Source organism: Macaca nemestrina, chromosome 17 (assembly GCF_043159975.1).
Source record: "Macaca nemestrina isolate mMacNem1 chromosome 17, mMacNem.hap1, whole genome shotgun sequence".
NCBI classification, from domain to species: domain Eukaryota; kingdom Metazoa; phylum Chordata; class Mammalia; order Primates; family Cercopithecidae; genus Macaca; species Macaca nemestrina.
In genome coordinates, this window is record NC_092141.1 from 49,344,409 (window position 1) to 49,368,969 (window position 24,561).

The following is a 24,561-nucleotide window of genomic DNA, read 5'->3' on the forward strand; positions in this document are numbered from 1 at the left end:
GTCTCCCAATATCCATAACAAACATATAGAAAGGTGAAGTGCCAAAAGAGAAGGATATATAAACTACTATGGACATGAAGAGAAAGGGGTTTTCCCAAACTGCAGAAAGAGGTTATGTTAGACTGTATACACTGAGTCTCAGCAGCTGGGGTTTAAACCCTATGTTAAGCCTTAAATTCTATCCTTTTGTCAGATAATACAAATGTTGGTGTCCCACACTTCCATAACTTTTTCTGATTATTTTCAATGATCAAAGTCAAAGAGAAGCGAATACATGGATCATTTTATACTTTAAAATGAAAGGACAGATTTTCTTTCTGTAGAAGAAAAAGTCCAGGCTCACGTAGCTCATTCTGACCACTTTCCATAGAGTGAGGAATAAGAAACAACATTCGGATTCAAGCACTTAATTACTCACTGGTTAAAATGATCTCTCTTGCCACAGGCAAGCCTGACTCTGAGGTCAAGCATCAAGTTAGCTCAGAAATAGGAGACAGCAAAGAAGAGCATGGAACATTCTGTATCTGGTAAAAAGTCCCTGTTCCAGCCAACACCATCCCCCAGCCCTCAAGTTCAATGATTGAGTTATGGAAACTTTTCTTGTGTGGTAAAACTGGGGAATTTGTCTTCCAATAAGACCCTGGCAACATGACAATCAGCCAATGTTCTGCATATGGTTTGCTGCTAGTCATATGCTTAATGTTATTTTCTGGGAATTCACATCCCCTATTTGGTGAGAATATGGGAACATGTCATTTTAATCATAACTTTAAAAGTTAGATTTGGTTATGCTCTTTAAGAAATATGTACAGGTCTCTCCCATTGGAGAAAGTCTAAAATTAAATAAAGATTAGTATTAAATCATAATAATAATAAAAAAAAAAAGGGCTGGGCACGGTGGCTCATGCCTATAATCCCAGCACTTTGGGAGGCCGAGGAGGGTGGATTACAAATTCAAGAGTTTGAGACCAGCCTGACCAACATGGTGAAATCCTGTCTCTACTAAAGATAAAAAAATTAGCCAGGCATGGTGGCAGGTGCCTGTAATCCCAGCTACTCAGGAGAATCGCTTGAACACGGGAGGCAGAGGTTGCAGTGTGCTGAGATTGCACCACAGCGCTCAAGCCTGGGCAATAGAACAAAACTGTCTCAAAAACAAAACAAAACAAAACAAAACACAAGTAACGTAATGCCTTTTGAGCTAGAAAGTTCTCTAGTTCTTTGGTTTTATCACCTGACTTTGGGTCTTGCCATGTTGACCAGACTGGTCTTGAATTCCTGAGAATTCAACCGATCTATCTGCCTCGGCCTCCCAAAGTGCTGGGATTACAGGCGTGAGCCACCATGCCCAGGCTAAAAAAAAATATATATATTTTTTGAGACAGAGTCTTGCTCTGTCGCCCAGGCTGGAGTGCAGTGGTGCAATCTTAGCTCACTACAACGTCCACCTCCTGGGTTCAAGCAATTCTCCCACCTCAGCCTCTTGAGTAGCTGGGACTACAGGCATCCATCACCACACTTGGCTAGTTTTTGTATTTTTAGTAGAGGCAGGGTTTCACTATGTTGACCAGCCTGGTCTTGAACTCCTGACCTCAGGTGATCTGCCCACCTCAGCCTCCCAAAGTTCTGGGATTATAGGTGTGACCTACTGTGCCTGGTCTTTTTTTTTTTTTTTTTAATTTTTATGTTTTATTTTATTTTTATTTATTTAGTTTTTTGAGACGGAGTCTCACTCTGTCACCCAGGCTGGAGCGCAGTGGCGCGATCTTGGCTCACTGCAAGCTCCGCCTCCCAGGTTCACACCATTCTCCTGCCTCAGCCTCCCGAGTAGCTGGGACTACAGGCGCCTGCCACCACGCCCAGCTAGTTTTTTTTTTTTTTTTTTGTATTTTTTAGTAGAGACGGGGTTTCACCATGTTAGCCAGGATGGTCTCGATCTCCTGACCTCGTGATCCGCCCATCTCGGCCTCCCAAAGTGCTGGGATTCCAGGCTTGCGCCACCGCGCCCGGCCTATTTTTTATTTTTTAGAAGGAGTCTCCTTGTGTCACCGAGGCTGGAGTACGCTGGCACGATCTTGGCTCACTGCAATCTCCACCTTCCGGGTTCAAGTGATTCTCCTGTCTCAGTCTCTGGAGTAGCTGGGATTACAGGCGCCCACCCCCACACATGGCTAATTTTTTGTATTTTTAGTAGAGATGAGGTTTCATCATGTGGCCCAGGCTGGACTCCTGACCTCAGGTAATACACCTGCCTCGGCCTCCCAAAGTGCTGGGGTTATAGATGTGAGCCATCATGCCCAGTCCCAGCCAAAAGATTTTTGATACCCCCACCCCTTTTTTTTTGAGACGGAGTCTCACTCTGTCGCCCAGGCTGGAGTGCAGTGGCCTGAACTCAGCTCACTGCAAGCTCTGCCTCCTTGGTTCAAGCGATTCTCCTGCCTCAGCCTCCTGAGTAGCTGGGATGACAGGCACCTGCCACCATGTCCGGCTAATTTTTGTATATTTAGTGGAGATGGGGTTTCACCATGTTGGCCAGACTGGTCTTGAATTCCTGACCTCAGGTGATCTGCCCAAAATGCTGGGATTACAGCCGTGAGCCTCTGCACCCGGCCCGGGATTCATTTTTCATTCTTCTTTGCCTTATTATCTCACAATTTTATTTTAAATTTGAACTGCTTCTGGCTTTTTTCTTGCTTGTCTTTTGATTTTGTTCTCTACCATGACAAGTTATCACTCCTTTATTTGTGACTACAAGGTTTTTTTTTTTGTTTTTTTTTTTTTGTTTTTTTTTGAGACGGAGTCTCACGCTGTTGCCCAGGCTGGAGTGCAGTGGCGCGATCTCGGCTCACTGCAAGCTCCGCCTCCTCGGTTCACGCCATTCTCCTGCCTCAGCCTCCTGAGTAGCTAGGACTACAGGCGCCCGCCACCGCGCCCGGCTAATTTTTTGTATTTTTAGTAGAGACGGGGTTTCACCGTGGTCTCGATCTCCTGACCTTGTGATCCGCCCGCCTCGGCCTCCCAAAGTGCTGGGATTACAGGCTTGAGCCACCGCGCCCGGCTGACTACAAGGTTTTAAATATCCTTCAAAAGACTGCATTCTGAAGTTTACTAATTTAATTTGATGATTTGCTATACCATTAAGGGATTTTTTTTTTTTTTTTTTTGAGACAGAGTCTCACTGTCACCTAGGCTGCAGTGCATTGGTGCGATCTCGGCTCACTGCAACCTCTGCCTCCCAGGTTTGAGCAATTCTCCTACCTTAGCCTCCCAAGTAGCTGGGATTACAGGCATGTGGCACCATGCCCGGCTAATTTTTGTATTTTTAGTAGAGATGGGGGTCTTATCATGTTGGCCAACCTGGTCTCAAACTCCTGATCTCAAATGATCTACCCGCCTCGGCCTCCCAAAGTGCTGGGATTACAGGCATAAGCCACCATGCCTGGCCCCATTCAGGGTTTTAGCAGTGTGAAGGGGAGAACTAACAATTAAAGGAGAATGTTTATTTTCTTTCTTCCTTTCTTTTTTTCAAGAATCAGGGTCTCACTCTGTTGCCTAGGATGGAGTGCAATAGTATGATCATGGTTCACTGCAGCCTCAACCTCCTGCCTCAAACAATTTTTCCACCTCAGCCTCTTGGGTAGCAGGGACTACAGGCGGGTGCCACCACGCCCAACTAATCTGTTAGTATGTTTTTTTGTAGAGACAGACAGGGTCTTACTATGTTTCCAGGCTGGTCCTGAATTCCTGGCCTCAAATGATCTAAAGGAGAATGTTTCTACAGCAGGTTAGAGACAGTATATCTAGTGAGGAAATCCAGCTGTTCACCTCCTCTTTTCTGAAATAAAGTACTAATCTATTAATTATGATATGAAATCATATATTTGGGTCTACTAAAAATTCGTTCTCTTTATTGAACTTAATCCCTATTTTAGCTTTGGTGAGGCTACCTATTAATTTTCATTTGAACACTTGTATTTAAAAACATTTCTGGCTGGGCATGGTGGCTCACACCTGTAATTCTAGCACTTTGGGAGGCTGAGGTGGGTGGATCACTTGAGGTCAGGAGTTTGAGACCAGCCTGACCAACATTATGAAACCCTATCTCTATGAAAAATACAAAAATTAGCCATGTGTGGTGGTGCACTCCTGTAATCCCAGCCACTCAGGAGGCTGAAGCAGGAGATTTGCTTGAACCTGGGAGGTGGAAGTTGCAGTAAGCCGAGATCACACCACTGCACTACAGCCTGGGCGACACAGCAAGACTCTGTCTCAAAAAAAAAAAAAAAAAGTATTTCCTACTTCAAAACATAAAAAAATCCATCATGTCATACTCAATTGGAGAATCTGATTAAAAGATAATGTTATTAATGACAAAGACTAAAAGGATACCCTTTGGGATCTGATAATAAAGCTTTACTAGCATCTGCTGAGTCTAATTATTTATACTGTTTAATACATTATCTAGAAAAGAATGGCTGGGCACGGTGGCTCACTCCTGTAATCCCAGCACTTTGGGAGGCCGAGGTGGGCGGATCACCTAAGGTCAGGAGCTTGAGATCAGCCTGGCCAACATGGTGGAACCCCGTCTCTACTAAAAATATAAAAATTAGCCAGGCCTGGTGGCGCACACCTGTGATCCCAGTTACTTGGGAGGCTGAGGCAGGAAAATCGCTTGAACCCAGGAGGCAGAGGTGGCAGTGACCCGAGATTGTGCCACTGCACCCCAGCCTGGGCGACAGAGCAAAACTCCATCTCAAAAAAAAAAAAAGGGCCAGGCGCAGTGGCTCACGCCTGTAATTCCAGCACTTTGGGAGGCCTAGGCAGGCGTATCACCTGAGGTCAGGAGTTAGAGACCAGCTTGACCAACATGGAGAAACCCCGTCCCTATTAAACATAAAAAATTAGCCGGGTGTGATGGCACATGCCTGTAATCCCAGCTACTCGGGAGGCTGAGTCAGGAGAACTGCTTGAACCCCAGAGGTGGAGGTTGGGGTGAGCCGAGATCCGAGATCCAAGATCGCACCATTGCACTCCAGCCTGGGAAACAAGAGTGAAACTCTGCCTCAAAAAAGAAAAGAAAACAGAAGTAGCTGAGGTAATCCCTGTAGACGGTGCTGGGAAAATGATAAGGATATCAAGACATTCCAACATCTGCTCCTGAAAATAATTTTTCTTTTTTCTTTTTTTTTTTTTGAGATGGAGTCTCGCTGTGTCTCCCAGGCTGGAGTGCAGTGGCGTGATCTCGGCTCACTGCAAGCTCCGCCTCCCGGGTTCACGCCATTCTCCCGCCTCAGCCTCCCAAGTAGCTGAGACTACAGGCGCCCGCCACCACGCCCGGCTAGTTTTTTTTTGTATTTTTAGTAGAGACGGGGTTTCACCATGTTAGCCAGGATAGTCTCGATCTCCTGACCTCGTGATCCACCCGCCTCGGCCTCCCAAAGTGCTGGGATTACAGGCTTGAGCCACCGCGCCCGGCCGAAAATAATTTTTCAAATATGATACAACTCATTTAATTCAATACAAATCTGAATCCAGTAGGTCTTGAATATTTTAGCATAACTATATTCAAAACCATCTTATCTTTAAGAGTAAAGGATCACTGGAATTTTTTGAGGGGACACGCTAGTGGGGTTTAAAATAAATTACTGACTTTGAAAGATGTAAAATAGGCCGGGTGCAGTGGCTCACGCCTGTAATCCCAGCACTTTGGGAGGCCGAGGCAGGTGGATCACGAGGTCAGGAGATCAAGACCATCCTGGCTAACATGGTGAAACCCTGTCTCTCTTAAAAATACAAAAAATTGGGCCGGGCGCGGTGGCTCAAGCCTGTAATCCCAGCACTTTGGGAGGCCGAGACGGGCGGATCACGAGGTCAGGAGATCGAGACCATCCTGGCTAACACGATGAAACCCCGTCTCTACTAAAAAATACAAAAAACTAGCCGGGCGAGGTGGCGGGCGCCTGTAGTCCCAGCTACTCGGGAGGCTGAGGCAGGAGAATGGCGTAAACCCGGGAGGTGGGGCTTGCGGTGGGCTGAGATCCGGCCACTGTACTCCAGCCTGGGCGACACAGCGAGACTCCGTCTCAAAAAAAAAAAAAAAAAAAAAAAAAATACAAAAAATTAGCCGGGCGTGGAGGCGGGCACCTGTAGTCCCAGCTACTTGGGAGGCTGAGGCAGGAGAATGGTGTGAACCCAGGAGGCGGAGCTTGAAGTGAGGTGAGATCGCACCACTGCACTCCAGGCTGGGAGACAGAGTAAGACTCTGTCACGAAAAAAAAAAAAAGACAGACATAAGATATTCTGACTTAACTACATTGGCCTAAGCTTAAAGGCATTTCTATTTACCATAGATAAATAATATAATTTCATAAAAACTCTAAAGGCTGGGGAAATAGAAGAATCTGGGCTATATCAATGATTTTCTAATTTGTACTGGTCATGTGTTCATTTATTCAGCAGATTTACAGAGCATCTGCTATATGTCATTCAAGATGCCAGGTTCGGTGGACATAACAGTAAACAAAAATAGACACAATCTTTTCCTTTGAGAAGCTTACAGGTTAACAGTAAAAAGACAGTAATCACACACTCCTACAAACATAAGTGTAACAATATAACTATAAGTGCATGTAGTATACTGTTGCTTTGAAGAAAGGCCCCTGGTAAAGATGGTATTAGATCAAGTCAGGGAAAGGTTTCTGAGAATGCAATGGCTAAAATCTAAAGAACACTGTTTAGGCCAGTGATTCTCAATGAGGGTGGTGGGTCTCTTCCCCATGTGACGTTTGGCAGTGTCTGGAGACATTTGTGATTGTCATGATTGGAAGGTACTAGCAGCATGCAGTGAGCAGAGAAGAAAGATAGTGCTACATCTCTTATAATGCACAGGACAGTTCCCCATTACAAGTAATTATCTGGTCTTAAAAAAGTCAATAGTGCCAAGGTTGAGAAATCTTGAACTAGGCAAAGAGAAAAGCACAAGCAAAGACCAGTGGTGGGAGACTCAAATATGGACAAAGTGGTTTGAGCAGAGAAAACTAGAAGGGACAGATAACACAGGGAGGGCTTATAAACCCTGGTAAGGAGTTTTGGCTTTATCTAAAGAATGAAGGGGGCCGGGCACGGTGGCTCAAGCCTGTAATCCCAGCACTTTGGGAGGCCGAGACGGGCGGATCATGAGGTCAGGAGATCGAGACCATCCTGGCTAACACGGTGAAACCCCGTCTCTACTAAAAAAAACACAAAAAACTAGCCGGGCGAGGTGGCGGGCACCTGTAGTCCCAGCTACTCGGGAGGCTGAGGCAGGAGAATGGCATAAACCCAGGAGGCGGAGCTTGCAGTGAGCTGAGATCCGGCCACTGCACTCCAGCCTGGGCGACAGAGTGAGACTCCGTCTTAAAAAAAAAAAAAAAAGAAATGAAGGGAAAAACAAGTAAGTGAAGGGTTTCAAGAAGAGGAGGAGAAAGGGGGTGAAGACAGTGGTGATGATATGCTCAGATTAAAATTTCAAAAAGGTTAGTGACTGCAATATGGTGAATAGATTGGAAGAGAGTGAAACTGGATATATTGGTAGATGAAACAAGTAGCTAAGTAATTTAACTTCCTAGAAATTCCAAAGGCTGGGGAAACAGAAGGTGCTCGTGGTGAGGATGCAGGATTAGCTGAAAAACTTCTTTCTACAAATGTTCAGTATAGGAAAAGAACAAATAATGCATGGTGTTATACGTACTGCGTTCTGCAGTCTCAAGGTAGAGCAGTAGTCTCTAAGAATAAATGAAGTATTTTCCTTACATTTAAAAAATAAGGGGCTGGGAGCAGGGGCTTACGCCTGTAATCCCAGCACTTTGGGAGGCCAAGATGGGCGGATCACCAGGTCAGGAGTTTGAGACCAGCCTGACCAACATGGTGAAACCCTATCTCCACTAAAAATACAAGAATTAGCTGGGCGTGGTGGCGTACGCTTGTAATCCCAGCTACTCAGGAGGCTGAGGCAGAAGAATTGCTTGAACCTGGGAGGCAGAGGTTGTAGTGAGCTGAGATTGCACCACTGCACTCCAGCCTGGAGCGAGACTCTGTCTCAAAAACAACAACAAAAAACAAAAACATAAGGGAAGGCCAGGCATGGTGGCTCATGCCTGTAATCCCAACACTTTGGGAGGCTGAGGTGGGAGGACTACTTGAAACCAGGAGTTTGACACTAGCCTGGGTAGCAAAGGGAGACCCCGTCTCTACAAAAATAAATAAATAAATAAATAAAAAATAAGGGACAAGAGTATTTTTTGTCTTTATGTGATATATGGTGACATATAAAATACTTTATTTGTAAGGATTCAGGCAGCAAAAAACTAGAGTAAATTTAATTTTAAATGTAAATTTTAGTGTACAAGTTATAAATTCACACTGATAAGCTCAGGAATTAATGAAACTAATGACTGGCTCCACTGAGTACAATCTCAAGAATATATTTTTTCCTTATTAAAGCTGAACTAGCAAATATTAAAAACTATTTTATTACAAAACAAAGAAAAGAATGAATATATATATGACTAAAAAACCCAATAGTCACGAACTCAACACCAAGTGGCATTTTTTTTTAAATAGCAAAAATTTCCATAAATGTTTGCTTTGTAAGTGGCTTTTAAGATAAAGATTTACATTTAAACTAAACAAAGGGCACTTAAACTTGACACTTTTCCACCATGGGGCAGCTGTATTACTGAATGAAAAGAAAACCTCTCCCCTATAATAACAAATTAAAAACCTAACAACTTTTGGTCTTATTGCAATGTATTTTTTATTTCATTTGTTTCTTTTTTTTTTTTTTTTTTTTGAGATGGAGTTTCACTCTTGTTGCCCAGGCTCGAGTGCAATGGCACGATCTAGGCTCACCGTAACCTCCGCCTCCCAGGTTCAAGCAATTCTCCTGCCTCAGCCTCTCTAGTAGCTGGGGTTACAGGCATGTGCCACCACGCCTGGCTAATTTTATTTTTAGTAGTGATGGGGTTTCTCCATGTTGGTCAGGCTAGTCTCGAACTCCCAACCTCAGGTGATTCCCCTGCCTCAGCCTCCCAAAGTGCTGGGATTAGAGGCATGAGCCCCTGTGCCCGGCCTTATTGCAATTTAATAGGCAACAGTGTTCATATTCCAGCTGAAAGTTAATCTGATTAATCCAACAAAATGTGCCTTTACTGTTTTATTAAACTGAACTCTATAATTTTGTGAGAATATCATTTAAATCTTATGTTAAAACTGGTCTTCATCACTTCTTAAAACTAAACACAAAAATAAAAGCTTTGGATAGTTTAGCCTTTTATTATTTATTTTTATATTTTATTTTTTGAGACGGAGCTCACTGTGTTGCCCAGGCAAGAGTGCAGTGGCAGGATCTCAGCTCACTGCAACCTCCGCCTCATGGGTTCAAGCGATTCTCTTACCTCAGCCTTCGAGTAGCTGAGACTATAGGCACCCGCTACCACCCCAGGCTAATATTTGTATTTTTAGTAGAGATGGGGTTTCACCATATTGGCCAGGCTGGTCTCGAGCTCCTGACCTTGTGATCCACTTGCCTTGGCCTCCCAAAGTGCTGGGATTACAGACGTCAGTCACCGTGCCTGGCCAGTTTAACCTTTTAAAATAACCTAATTTTTCTCTAGTGAAGTAATAGAGACCTGACATATTTTGTTAATATTATGCCATCTAACATGACTTATTTAATGAAATGCTATTTTTTTTTTTTTTTTGAGATGGTGTCTTGTTCTGTCACCCAGGCTGGAGGGCAATGGCATGATCTTGGCTCACCGCAACCTCTGCCTTCCAGGTTCAAGCGATTCTCCTGCCTCAGCCTCCTGAGTAGCTGGGACTACAGGTGCCTGCCACCACGGCCAGCTAGGTTTTATATAAAATACTAAAATTTTATGTAAGATTTATATTTACATTTAAATGTGGCTGTGTATCTGGCATCTAGTTTGGCCAAAAATCACAGCATTGTACTAAAGCACCACTAAACTGTAAGGATATACACATATCTTTTATATAAAGAGAGTTTCTTATTTCCCAAAGCTTCTTTTAAACCCAGAATTATATCACTTGATAGATGTTTGATTTACAATTAAACAGGGATAATGTGAGCTTTATCCTTCCCTACTATAGAACAAGAAAATCTTCATTTACTAATAACAGCAAGTTATTTTTGCTTCTCAAAAAATAAAGAACTATGTCAAAAATTCTATTTCAATTCAGTTTTGTACACATTTACTGCCATTTAAACAGTAATTATATTAATATTAGTCCTTAAAGAATTACTTACCCAATGAAAGCCACCATTTGCTCCACTATGTGCTTGCTGAATGTTATTATAACAAAAATTTTCTGTAAAGAAAACACCAGTTAAAATAAATTATTTAGTTATCAAAAAACCAACATAAATTCACAATTCTGGTAATAGTCTAAAGAGGTAAGATTGTGCCCCTAACTGCAATTTTTAAATTTCTTTAAAAATAAAATATAACATTTCCATCCTGGCCAACATGGTGAAACCCCGTCTCTACTAAAAATACAAAAATTAGCTGGGCATGGTGACATGTGCCTGTAGTCCCAGCTACTTGGGAGGCTGAGGCAGGAGAATTGCTCGAACCCAGGAGGTGGAGGTGGCAGTGAGCTGGGATCGCACCACTGCACTCCAGCCTGACAACAGAGTGAGGAGACTCCATCTCAAAAAATAAATAAATAAATAAATAAAATATTAATAAAAGATAACATTTAATTCAAATGTTATCATTTAATTCAAACGTTATCCACTTTGTATTCCTTTTTTTTTTGAGACAGAGTTTCGCTCTTATTACCCAGGCTGGAGTGTAATGGCGTGATCTCAGCTCACTGCAACCTCCACCTCCCGGGTTCAAGTGATTCTCCTGCCTCAGCCTCCCAAGTAGCTGGGGATTACAGGTGCACGACAACACGCCTGGAAAATTTTTGTGTTTTTAGTAGAGATGGGGTTTCACCATGCTGGCCAGGATGGTCTCGAACTCCTGACCTGGTGATCCACCTGCCTCAGTCTCCCAAAGTGCTGGGACTACAGGCGCCTGCCACCACGCCTGGCTAATAACAGCAAGTTATTTTTAAACTAATTACGGCAAGTTATTAATTTTTTGCATTTTTAGTAGAGATGGGGTTTCCCCGTGTTAGCCAGGATGGTCTCGATCTCCTGACCTCGTGATCTGCCCACCTCGGCCTCCCAAAGTGCTGGGATTATAGGCGTGAGCCACTGCGCCCAGCCAACAGCAGTCTTCTTTTTTTGAGACGGAGTCTCGCTGTGTCACCCAGGCTGGAGTGCAGTGGCGCGATCTCGGCTCACTGCAAGCTCCGCCTCCCGGGTTCACGCCATTCTCCTGCCTCAGCCTCCGAGTAGCTGGGACTACAGGCGCCCGCCACCACGCCCGGCTAGTTTTTTGTATTTTTAGTAGAGACGGGGTTTCACCATGTTAGCCAGGATGGTCTCGATCTCCTGACCTCGTGATCCACCCGCCTCGGCCTCCCAAAGTGCTGGGATTACAGGCTTGAGCCACCATGCCCGGCCAGCAGTCTTCTTTTTATCCACTCACTATGAATCTCAGGAACCTGGACAGGTTAGACTAATGTACATTATTTCTGGCAAGAAGACTAATAAGGCAAAGGTATACAACTGGTGTGTGAATATCATAAAGCTAACAAGGCAATTGTTACAGATAATTTGTGGAGAAAAGCAGGGGGTCTATACCAAAAACCAGTTATTTAGAGCTATAAATCTTCTATTAATCAACAGAGCTAGTAGTTCTTGCCTTTCAGTGATTTCATCACCATGAACTTTCCCTACCATCATTTCTTAACAATCAATGCCTAAATAATTGCACAATTTCAATGCAAACCAGCAGAACAAGATTTTCTTTTTGTATGTAGCAGCTTGCAAAGTCACTTCTGTGTAAGACAAAAAATGTGTCACACACCTAAGAACATATGTCTTAGCCTTTCAGGCTGGAGATCTGAGTGGGAATTCTACAAAATAAAAGGCACAGACCACCGAAGAGCCCTCTTAACCACATGCATAGAATAAACAAAGGAAAGGGTAGAGGAGGAGAAAAAAGACATGGGAGGGAGGAACTAATTGTGCTAGAATGAACAAAGATGGAACCATCTGTAAAAGAAGTCCTTCATTGTAAAGAATAATTTTTTTTTTTTTTTGAGACGGAGTCTCGCTCTGTTGCCCAGGCTGGAGTGCAGTGGCTCGATCTGGGCTCACTGCAAGCTCTACCTCCCGGGTTCATGCCATTCTCCTGCCTCAGCATCCCGAGTAGCTGGGACTACAGGCGCCCACCACCATGCCCAGCTATTTTTTTTAGTAGAGACAGGGTTTCACCGTGTTAGCCAGGATGGTCTCAATCTCCTGACCTCGTGATCCGCCTGCCTCGGCCTCCCAAAGTGCTGGGATTACAGGCGTGAGCCACCGTGCCCGGCTGGAAAGAAGAATCTTAAGACAGATTCAGTTATTAAATATTTAGTGCCTACTATCTGCCAGATGCTATTCTAGGCATTATAATACATCAGTGAACGAACAGACAAAAATATCTGCCCTCCTGGGAGTTTATAATACTGTGTGTGTGCTGGTGGGTGTGAACATAGAGAGATAATAAAGAACACTGATGTATTTTAAGGGTACAGTAAGTAAATTAAACGGTACATGAAATAACATAAACGAGTATGTTGCCTTTCTTCATTATTTGGGACAAAGGTAATGTCTCTAAGGATACTACCTGTTTAAAACTATTTTCTAAAAAGATACTCTTCTCGGCCGGGCGCAGTGGCTCAAGCCTGTAATCCCAGCACTTTGGGAGGCCGAGACGGGCGGATCACGAGGTCAGGAGATCGAGACCATCCTGGCTATCATGGTGAAACCCCGTCTCTACTAAAAAACACAAAAAACTAGCCGGGCGAGGTGGCGGGCGCCTGTAGTCCCAGCTACTCGGGAGGCTGAGGCAGGAGAATGGCCCGAACCCGGGAGGCGGAGCTTGCAGTGAGCTGAGATCCGGCCACTGCACTCCAGCCTGGGCGACAGAGCGAGACTCCGTCTCAAAAAAAAAAAAGAAAAAAAAAAAGATACTCTTCTCATGCCTTTTCCCATCTAAGGATACGACTTGACCCCATGCAGCGGAAGGGGAAATCTGATCTAACATTAAAGGTAGATTGATTTGAATCTTTTAGGGGAAGGTTAATAGGAAGACATCAATAAAAACAGCAATATTTATTAAAGAAGGTTGTCTAATTTTAAGCTGAGGAAAAAGGGAAGAAAGAAAAGCAGACAAGGAGACAGGTTTACTATTAGGGTAGAAAAAAATTGGTGTGTGTGTGTGGCTTTCCCACTATTATTTCAGAATGGCTAAAATGTTTATATTACTAATATTGTTTACCCATACAATGAGAAATGTTTGTTACTCTAAGCTACATCTGGATGTACATCAAGTGACATGCCTTTACAAAGTATGTCACCATGATACGATGGAACACAACAAACATATCCCATGGTCTTGGTTTAGTGAAGGAACTCAGATTCTTTCCTTTCAGAAACATAAATGGATTTTATCTTTCTTTTTCTTTTTTGCTTTCACACAGATACAGGGAATGAGCTTTATCTTGACAGAGCTTGGTTTGAATTCTAGGGCCTTAGGCAAGTATTTTACCTTCTCTAACACAGTTCCCTCATCTATGAAATGTGGTTAGCAACGACCTCTCAGAATTGTCTGCCATGAGATAACCACTGCAAATTACCTTGCACAGGTCCTGATCAATAGCAGGCGTTAAACAATTCAGTTTCCTTAATCATATCAATACATTGACGTTAAGAAGGCAATGCAAAAGAATGGAAAGAATACTGAACTGGAAGTCAAAACACTTGGGTTCAAATTCCAGCTGTTACTTATTCTTTTAAGCAACTATTACTTTTTTTTTTTTTTTTTGAGATGGAGTCTCGCTCTGTCACCCAGGCTGGAGTGCAGTGGCCGGATCTCAGCTCACTGCAAGCTCCGCCTCCCGGGTTCGGGCCATTCTCCTGCCTCAGCCTCCCGAGTAGCTGGACTACAGGCGCCTGCCACCTCGCCTGGCTAAGTTTTTGTATTTTTAGTAGAGACGGGGTTTCACTGTGTTAGCCAGGATGGTCTCGATCTCCTGACCTCGTGATCCGCCTGTCTCGGCCTCCCAAAGTGCTGGGATTACAGGCTTGAGCCACCGCGCCCGGCTGCAACTATTACTTTTTAACCTCCCTACCTCTGAGAATTACAGAATGGGTACAGTAATTCCTCTCTTCCAGGAGTGTAAGAATTAACTCATATAGATAAATGCTTTAAAGTGTGAAGTTCCATTAAAAAATTAATCATCAGCCAGGCGCAGTGGATCACGCCTGTAATCCCAGCATTTTGGGAGGCCAAGGTGGGCGGATCACGAGGTCAGGAGTTTGCAACCAACCTGGCCAATATGGTGAACCCTGTCTCTACTAAAAATACAAAATTAGCTGGGTGTGGTGGCTTGTGCCCTGTAGTCCCACTTACTCTGGAGGCTAAGACAAAAGAATTGTTTGAACCTGGAAGGTGGAGGTTGCAGTGAGCTGAAATCGTGCCACCACACTCCAGCTTGGGTGATAGAGCGAGACTCTGTCTCAAAAATAAATAAATAAATAAATAATCATAAATTGAAAAAATCTGAGTATGTTTAAAAATATACTAGTTTTAAATCTTTCTGAAATGAAAGGTCTGATAAGTTGCATATCTTACCACTACAGATAGGGTACTTATGGCATAATACGTTTTACCATAATTTATAGAAAGGCACTACATTCAAGAGGTATAAAGCAGGACACATAAAACATGGATTACTAGAGAAGTTCTTGTTATGAAATAAAATAATCTGTTATTTTTACTTAGGTATTAAGGACTCCAAGAAGCTAAATGACAGCTCTCTTCTAGAAACAACTCTAAAGATTAAATAAAAACCTATTTTCAGATACATTGAAAAGAATGTATTATTGACCACATTTTATTATTTGAAAAAAATCCTGTATGGTATTAAATCTTTTTTTTTTTTTTTTTGAGACAGAGTTTTACTTTTGTTGCCCAGGCTGGAGTGCAATGGCGTGAACTCGGCTCACTGCAACCTCTGCCTCCTGGGTTTAAGTGATTCTCCTGCCTCAGGCTCCTGAGTAGCTGGGACTACAGGCATGCACTACTATGCTCAGCTAATTTTTGTATTTTTAGTAGAGACGGGGTTTCTCCATGTTGGTCAGGCTTGTCTGGAATTCCCGACCTCAGGTGATCCACCCACCTTGGCCTCCCAAAGTGCTGGAATTACAGGCGTGAGCCACCACATCTGGCCAGTATTAAATCTTAACCATAGTAACTAGCACTGTAATATTAAAAAACCTGTGTTCATTGATTGAACAAAATACTTAATTTAAATGGGAGGAAATATATTCCTTGAAGTAGGAAAAACATCCATGAAATTCTGAGTGGTTATGGCAGGAGAGTAGAGGACAGATTCAATAAACTTGACCCAAATGCCAAAATCTAAGATTATAAACTGGATAGGTAGAAGCAGCTGAAGTTTTCCTGTTTCATTCTTCCCTTCTAAGAACTGGAAGTAGAGAGGTATGACATAGAAACTTTGGGGATAGACATACTTGTAATTATCATGGAATCATACAAGGGCAGAGAACTTCACTGTTCTTTCCTTTCTTTTTTTGAGACGGAGTCTTGTTCTGTTGCCCGGTTGGAGTGCAGTGGCGCAATCTTGGCTCACTGCAACCTCCGCCTCCCAGGTTCAAGAGATTCTCCTGCCTCAGCCTCCCAAGTAGCTGGGATTTCAAGCGCACGCCACCACACCCAGCTAATTTTTGCGTTTTCAGTAGAGACGGGGTTTCACCATGTTGGCCAGGATGGTCTCGATATCCTGACCTCACGATCTGCCTGTCTCAGCCTCCCAAAGTGCTGGGATTACAGGTGTGAGCCACCGCGCCTGGTTGTTCTTTCCTTTCTTTTGGTTAACACCGTTCTTTGTTACAAACCACACTGATTCAAAACACATTCTTTCCAGGTTAATTTTTATTTTATTCTATTGAGATCTGCCCTTAGAAGGAAGTAATTCATATCACAGTTCTAGAAGCACATACCATTTTCCCTTCGTTTAAATTCTTAGCCTTTTCTCTCCTCTCTATTCATATATGCGTGCATACATACACACACACACACACACACCCTCCATTCTAAAGATTTTGTTAAGAGTGGCTTTGAGGACTAGCAGATTCTCACTTCTCTGACCACAACCCACATCTCTTTGCCTCTTCAGAGACCCTCTTCTTCCCCATTCTCCTCCCACACTAACATTTGGCTGTTTTTCGGTAAAGGATATTGGTGCCATGGGAGGAACTGCTTCACATACTCTCTATATATAGAGTATGTGAAAGAAAATGAGAATTAGTGAATGGCAATATTCTCTCAGCTTCTGGTTGGTAAAACAAAACAAAACAAACAAAAAACATTTTTTGGGCTGTGTATATAAAAATGATGTGCATCTTTCTGCACACAAACACTATTTTTGTTTGGTAAAAGTACTGGATAAATAGTTTCACAGGGCAAAAAATAAGGAAAGAGAGAAAGGAAGGAAAGAAGGAAGGAAGGGAAGGATGAAAAAAGAAGAAAAGAAAGAAAACAAGGAGATCGCTAATTCCAAACGACATTCTATGATTTATTACCTAAGTAAGCTACCAACCAAAAGAAGCAGAAACAGTAACTAAATAATTCACTTAGGAATGAGCATGTTTCTTTTTTTTTTTTTTTTTGAGACGGAGTCTCGCTCTGTCGCCCAGGCTGGAGTGCAGTGGCCGGATCTCAGCTCACTGCAAGCTCCGCCTCCCGGGTTCGGGCCATTCTCCTGTCTCAGCCTCCTGAGTAGCTGGGACTACGGGCGCCCGCCACCTCGCCCGGCTAGTTTTTTGTATTTTTTAGTAGAGACGGGGTTTCACCGTGTTAGCCAGGATGGTCTCGATCTCCTGACCTAGTGATCCGCCCGTCTCGGCCTCCCAAAGTGCTGGGATTACAGGCTTGAGCCACTGCGCCCGGCCAGGAATGAGCATGTTTCATTGTCTTGTAATGGGTTCATCATCATTAGGCAGTTAATCAGGGGGTATAATTACCTGGATATGCATTTTTATTATTGCTTTTCCAATTAGGGTTGCACCAAAGAAGGTCCAAAAAGGTACCAGAAAGTGTCCACACGTTATTCCAGCCAGATCAAATAGAGGATTTGGAATCTATAAAGAGAAAAAGAAGGACTTCCATATTATAATCCAAAGAACAATTTAATTTTATCATCCATTGATATGTGGTATTCTGCTTTTAGCCTGCTTACACTGCAAAGCAACATATGGGTTCCTTGATCAGTACTGGATTGTTCAAAAGGAGGTTAGGGAAACATCCTAAGGTGTCTAGAAGCCGGGTCTCATATTCACCTTAGGTGTTCAATCTGCTCACAGCAAACCAAGGTGTCCTTTTGCTTATATTACTCATGGCTAAGGCACTGTGTGTGTGTTTGTGTGTACACCCATCACATGAGAACTGGATGGATAAAGTAAGTGGACCTGCAGGAATTTAATACCATTCAGTTGATTCCTAGCTATTTGGTGGCTGTTTTCTAAGGTGAGGTATGAGTGAAGAAAGAACCTTAAGATTGTTTCAGCAGTGAGGGTTCTAAAATCTTTAGCTTGAAATGTGAACATTATCTGGAAAGCATTCATATCATTAACAAACATTCTAATAAATTCTCAAATACAGTTACGGGTGGATGTGCTGTTATTCTCAATGTAAAATATTAATAATTTTTATTTTATTTTATTTTATGGGACACCAAGTCTGAGGGCCATGTGATACAATTTAGAAAGAAGATCAAGTGTGGAAATACGAGAGTACACAGATTCAGATGTTTTGAATACTCAGTCCCAGACAAAGAAGTGATTCACAACAAATACCTTTTCCAAACATTCCCACATTTTAAGAATTCTAAAAGACATTTCATGTAAAAATGCAAAGAAGCCATAAGCTATTTCTGAGCACTTCATCCATTCTTCTCCTCCAGAAAGTACTCTGACCTTGTAGCTGTTGGCTGAACCATTAATAAGCCAATTAATTTATATAATTTCATTTTTGAACTTTGAAAGGCTAGTTATTTGAAAAATATTTGTCACATATGGTCTTTAAAAAACACATGATTAAATTAGAATTCAAGTATTCCTTTGTTAGCAACACTTGGATTCAATGACTCATTTTTGTTTTTCTCATCCAAATTCAAATGCTTTAGGATTATTTCTTTTTTTTTTTTTTTTTTCTTCCTTGAGACAGAGTCTCACTCTGTCGCCCAGGCTGGAGTGCAGTGGCCGGATCTCAGCTCACTGCAAGCTCTGCCTCCCGGGTTCACGCCATTCTCCTGCCTCAGCCTCCTGAGTAGCTGGGACTACAGGCACCCGCCACCTCGCCCGGCTAGTTTTTTGTATTTTTTTAGTAGAGACGGGGTTTCACCGGGTTAGCCAGGATGGTCTTGATCTCCTGACCTCGTGATCCGCCCGTCTCGGCCTCCCAAAGTGCTGGGATTACAGGCTTGAGCCACAGCGCCCGGCCGGATTATTTCATCTCTTACAATCATAAAATAATATAATTTACACAGCACTACACCTGCCATTTCTCATATTTGCTCATGTGACTCTCATAACTCTATGAGTTATAACTTTTTTCCTTTATCATGAGGTTCCAACTCATGTTGAAATGAAAATGAATTTAAAGTATTTATTTATTTATTTATTTTATTTTATTTATTTATTTTTTTTGAGACGGAGTCTCACTCTGTCGCCCAGGCTGGAGTGCAATGGCGCGATCTCGGCTCACTGCAAGCTCCACCTCCCGGGTTCACGCCATTCTCCCGCCTCAGCCTCCGAGTAGCTGGGACTACAGGCGCCCGCCACCATGCCCGGCTAGTTTTTTGTTATTTTAGTAGAGACGGGGTTTCACCGTGTTAGCCAGGATGGTCTCGATCTCCTGACCTCGTGATCCACCCGCCTCGGCCTCCCAAAGTGCTGGGATTACAGGCTTGAGCCACCGCGCCCGGCCTGAATTTAAAGTATTTAAGATATGTAGGCTGGGCGCAGTGTCTCACGCCTATAATCCCAGCACTTCGGGAGGCCGAGGTGGGTGGATCACTTGAGGTCAGGAGTTCGAGACCAGCCTGGCCAACATGGTGAAACCTTGTCCCTACTAAAAATACAATAATTAGCTGGGTGTAGTGGCGCATGTAGCTACTGGGGAGCCTGAGGCAGGAGAATCACTTGAACCTGGGAGGTGGAGGTTGCAGTGAGCCGAGATTGCGCCATTGCACTCCAGCCTGGGCGACAGAGGGAGACTGTCTCAAAAAAAAAAAAAAAAAACCAAACAAAACAAGGATTTAAGATACGTAAATCAGAATAGCCATGAGCTAACATCGCTTTACACAGGTTTATATAAATTCTTCCTTGTAACTAATACTTGAAACTTTGGAAAAAGATTTCTTATCTATAAATTTGAGGAAAGAATGAAGTCATCCTTATTTGGTTAAATGTAGTTTGTTATATATTCTTTATGGGAAGAATGGATTTTCTCTCTTTTTTCTTACTGATTTAAACCATTTAGGTCTGAAGTCATCACTGCATGATGTACTTAAAAGCCAATAAACAAGATGTGAACCTATTCAACAGAAAACAGCTCATTTAATAAGTTGAATTGGGCTGGGTGCGGTGGCTCACCTGAGGTCAGGAGTTCAAGACCAGCCTGGTCAACATGGTGAAACCCCGTCTCAACTAAAAATACAAAAAAATTAGCTAGGCGTGGTGGTGGGCGTCTGTAATCCCAGCTACTTTGGGAGGCTGAGGCAGGAGAATCATTTGAACCTGGGAGGTGGAGGTTGTAATGAGCCAAGATTGTACCATTGTACTCCAGCCTGGGTCACAAGAGCAAAACTCTGTCTCAAAAAAAAACAAAAAAAAGTTGAATGGGCCAGGTGTGGTAGCTCATGCCTGTAATCCCAGCACTTTAGGAGGCCGAGGCAGGTGGATCACTTGAGCCCAGGAGTTTGAGACCAGCCTGGGCAACATGGTGAGATCCTGTCTCTACTAAAAATACAAAAATTAGGTGTGGGGGCACATGCCTGGAGTCCCAGCTACTAGGGAGACTGAGGCAGGAGAACTGCTTGAGCCCGGGAGACGGAGGTTGCAGTGAGCTGAGATCATACCACTGCACTCCAGCCTGGATGACAAGAGGGAGACTCCGTCTTAAAAAAAAAAAAAAAAAAAAAGTGAATGATTCACAAAATTACATACCCAATAAAAGTGATAGCATTTTTGCTAATTCAGGAGTATATATGGATCAAAATATAACACTACCACTTAGTAAAAGTTCTGTTTTAATACAATTCACTTACTGAAGCACAGGCCAAAATTCCAAAAAATCCAACTTTCTGTACTAGGTTCTGAACTGCCAGTTTGGCCCGGGAGGCAAAGTCCTGTAAAAAGGCAAATTTAGAAACATTAATGAAAAGTAGGAAAAGAAGGAAGATGGTTCTTTCCAGAGTTTATTAAAAATTTCACAATCTGATGACACTGATTAATAAGATGAATGATGAAAAAAATCACAGTAGGTTGTTCACTGAAACACAAGTAAAATAATGATAGAATATTATATCCTTAAAGTTAAGCTCTTACCACATTTTAAGAATAAACCAAAACACTGTAACTTTAAATTTAGTATTCTCTCTGGATATTCTAGGGATTAACAAAATATTGTAAACTAACCATGAACCAATTTATTATTTGGAAACACTGGCCTACAACATCTACCTTTTCCTCTCTTCTATAATTTGCCAGATTTCATATCTAATTGATAGCAGGGTAGAAAGTCATAGGAGTTTTCAAGATGGCCAATGAAGACATCTCTGCCGATCACTAGCCAGAAGATGGAAAAAACAGTTATGTGGCAATAACTAAGCATTCATTATCCCAGAAGCAAAAGAACATCCTACATTTGCACAGCTTGTGCTAGTTTTGTAAAACATTCTCACCATGTTTTTTTTTTTTTTTTTGAGACGGAGTCTCGCTCTGTCGCCCAGGCTGGAGTGCAGTGGCGCGATCTTGGCTCACTGCAAGCTCCGCCTCCCGGGTTCAGGCCATCCTCCTGCCTCAGCCTTCCAAGTAGCTGAGACTACAGGCGCCCGCCACCGCGCCTGGCCAATTTTTTGTATTTTTAGTAGAGACGGGGTTTCACCGTGGTCTTGATCTCCTGACCTCGTGATCCGCCCGCCTCGGCCTCCCAAAGTGCTGGGATTACAGGCGTGAGCCACCGCGCCCGGCCTCTCACCATGATTTTATTTGAGCTTTCAACAATTCTGGTGTGTAGGTATAGTAGATATTATTATACCCAATCTATAGACCACAAAATTGCAACTCAGAAAGGGTAAGTGATCAAGATCATAATGTCAGTTAGGGACAAAGACAGGACATGATTCAATATTCAGACACTGAAATCAGTGCTTTTTATTTCACTCTGTTACCTCCTCCCATGCTGAAATATGCATTCGGCTGGCTAGTTCTTTCAGTATGTTGATGCTACAAATATTTGACTTTAATTCTTTTCTGGTTTTGAAATGGCATATATTGGAATCCAAATTCCAATGAAAATAGTTTGTAAGACAAAAAATGAGCTAATGTGTAAATGCTTTTTTTGTGTATAAATGCTTTATTAATAAGTCTTCATATCATAGAATCTCTTCCACACTCTTTAGTCCAACTTTCTTTTTTTTTTTTTTATTTTTTTGGGACAGAGTTTCACTCTTGTTGCCCAGGCTGGAGTACAATGGGACGATCTCGGCTCACTGGAACCTCTGCTTCCCGGGTTCAAGTGATTCTCTTGCCTTAGCCTTCCCAGTAGCTGGGATTATAGGCGCCTGCCACCACGCCTGGCTAATTTTGTATTTTTGGTAGAGCGGAGGTTTCACCATGTTGGTCAAACTGGTCTTGAACTCCTGACCTCAGGTGATCTGCTTGCCTCGGCCTCCCAAAGTGCCGAGATTACAGGCGTGAGTCACGGCACCCAGCCTTTAGTTCAACTTTCTAAAAGACAATAAAGAGAATATAGAGGCTGGACAGATCCATCATAGAGAGTAGAAACAAAGTTTAAAGTCAGAAAAGCAAACTAGTTGAAAAATATACTTCTCTAATTGGCACAGAATCTGTGTATCCCCACTTACAAAAACATTTTGACAAATAATACTGTGTAGAATAGTCCTACAAAGTTACCACAGTAGTTAATACTGAAATTAAAGCAAACAAAAAACTTAACTCTACTTGTTGAAGATGATGAGAAAATCAAAGAAACCAAACCAATAAACTATATTAAAAAAAAAAAAAGATCAGTCAATATAAACACTTTCAAGTCCAAATACGTAGGCTTTCAAAGTTAATCATTAAATCCTACAACAAAATTTAGCAATTTTATAATCTATTTCCAAAGAGATAATTATTAATTTTTCTTTCTGGGATTAGACTTACTTTTTCACCAAGTCAATTACATCAGATTTAATTTTTTTTTTTTTTGAGACAAAGTTTCACTCTTGTTGCCTAGGTTGGAGTGCAATGGTGCCATCTCAGCTCACTGCAAACTCTGCCTCCCGGGTTCAAGCGATTCTCCTGTCTCAGCCTCCCGAGTAGCTGGGATTACAGGTGAATGCCACTACGTCCAGCTAATTTTTGTATTTTTAGTAGAGACAGGGTTTCATCGTATTGGTCAGGCTAGTCTCGAACTCCTGACCTCCCACCTTGGTCTTCCAAAGTGCTGGGATTACAGGTGTTGAGCCACTGCCCCAGGCCTCAGATTTAATATTTTTAAACAACTGAACTACTGCAGCAAAGGGCATTTTCTATTTTTATTTAGATTTCTAGCTGAAGGTTAATTTTTTTCTTAGCATCTATTGCATTAAGTGTGAAGTACTGAGTTTTATTGATTTAAAACCATATAAGAATATATAATCAAATCAGTTTTCCTATATAGCTTATTTTAAAAACAAATTAATTTCTACTTCTTTTATTACATCTTATTATTTACTGCTCCTCTTCACTAATCCTATCCTTCTGCAAAATCCATTTATTTTTAACAATTTATACAATTAGCCCCCAAATTACTAAGTTTATAATCCATTTGAAGCACTAAATAAAAACTGGTAAAAAGAAATGTTTTAATTGTCTAAAGTATCAACAGATACTATTAAATTAAAAACTAGTTATAGGCCGGGCGCGGTGGCTCAAGCCTGTAATCCCAGCACTTTGGGAGGCCGAGACGGGCGGATCACGAGGTCAGGAGATCGAGACCATCCTGGCTAACACGGTGAAACCCCGTCTCTACTAAAAAATACAAAAAACTAGCCGGGCGAGGTGGCGGGCGCCTGTAGTCCCAGCTACTCGGGAGGCTGAGGCAGGAGAATGGTCTAAACCCGGGAGGCGGAGCTTGCAGTGAGCTGAGATCCGGCCACTGCACCCCAGCCTGGGCGACAGAGCAAGACTCTGTCTCAAAAAAAAAAAAAAAACAAAAAACAAAAACTAGTTATAAAATTTTAATTACTATAGCACAAGAATTAAATATATAAAATCAGGAAAATGCCTTCCTTTACAGTCCTTAAAATTTTCATAGCAAATCTGCTTTTAATGAGAGGGAAGATTGAATTCTTTTTTTTTTTTTTTTTTGAGATGGAGTCTTGCTGGAGTACAGTGGCATGACCTCGGTTCACTGCAAGCTCCGTCTCCCGGGTTCACGCCATTCTCCTGCCTCAGCATTCCGAGTAGCTGGGACTACAGGTGCCTGCAACAATGCCCGGCTAATATTTTGTATTTTTTACAAAAACACAAAATACTGTGTTAGCCAGGATGGTCTCCATCTCCTGACCTTATGATCTGCCCGCCTCGGCTTCCCAAAGTGCTGGGATTACAGGCGTGAACCACCGCGCCCGGCTGGGAAGATTGTATTCAATTGCTAAGAAAAGGGTAAAGTAAACAACAACAAAAGCATACAAATTTTATTTTAAAGACAGCACAATTTTTATAAATAAGTTTTCCAAGTGAGATATATGTGGGAATATTTTTCTATCAGCATTAATGTCACCTTTAATAGATACAAATACAGAAAATTAGTTTTTCTCCATTAAATGGTATAGAAAAGATCTACAGGTATTGTATTTAGAAAGTCTCATATCCTCCTTTCATTTATATTAATTTCCTTTCTTTTTTTGAGTTTGCCAAAGAGTATTATCTTAATTTTAAGGCTTTAGAATTTTCTATTTATTTAAATCAAGTGACTAAGATTGTGCTATCATTTCAAACTGATGGCATTTTTCTACTCTATAGAATCATACATACACGTACAAACTTAAATAGGAAAACAGGTACAATTATACCAACTGGTTTATATAAAGAAAAAAATGATT

The 24,561-nt window shown here is 42.2% G+C and overlaps 1 protein-coding gene across 3 annotated transcripts in view; it reads right to left on the reverse strand.

Annotated features, from left to right (window-relative positions):
• Positions 1–24,561, reverse strand: part of LOC105476843 (vacuole membrane protein 1) — a 142,157-nt gene that overhangs the window by 18,673 nt on the left and 98,923 nt on the right. For all 3 annotated transcript variants that reach the window (XM_011733104.3, XM_071082843.1, XM_011733103.3), the window contains 3 exons: positions 20,515–20,595; positions 17,210–17,326; positions 10,307–10,368 (listed from right to left, as the gene is read on the reverse strand). In XM_011733104.3, the coding sequence (XP_011731406.1) occupies positions 10,307–10,368; positions 17,210–17,326; positions 20,515–20,595 (260 nt within the window). The remainder of the gene's footprint in view (positions 1–10,306; positions 10,369–17,209; positions 17,327–20,514; positions 20,596–24,561) is intronic.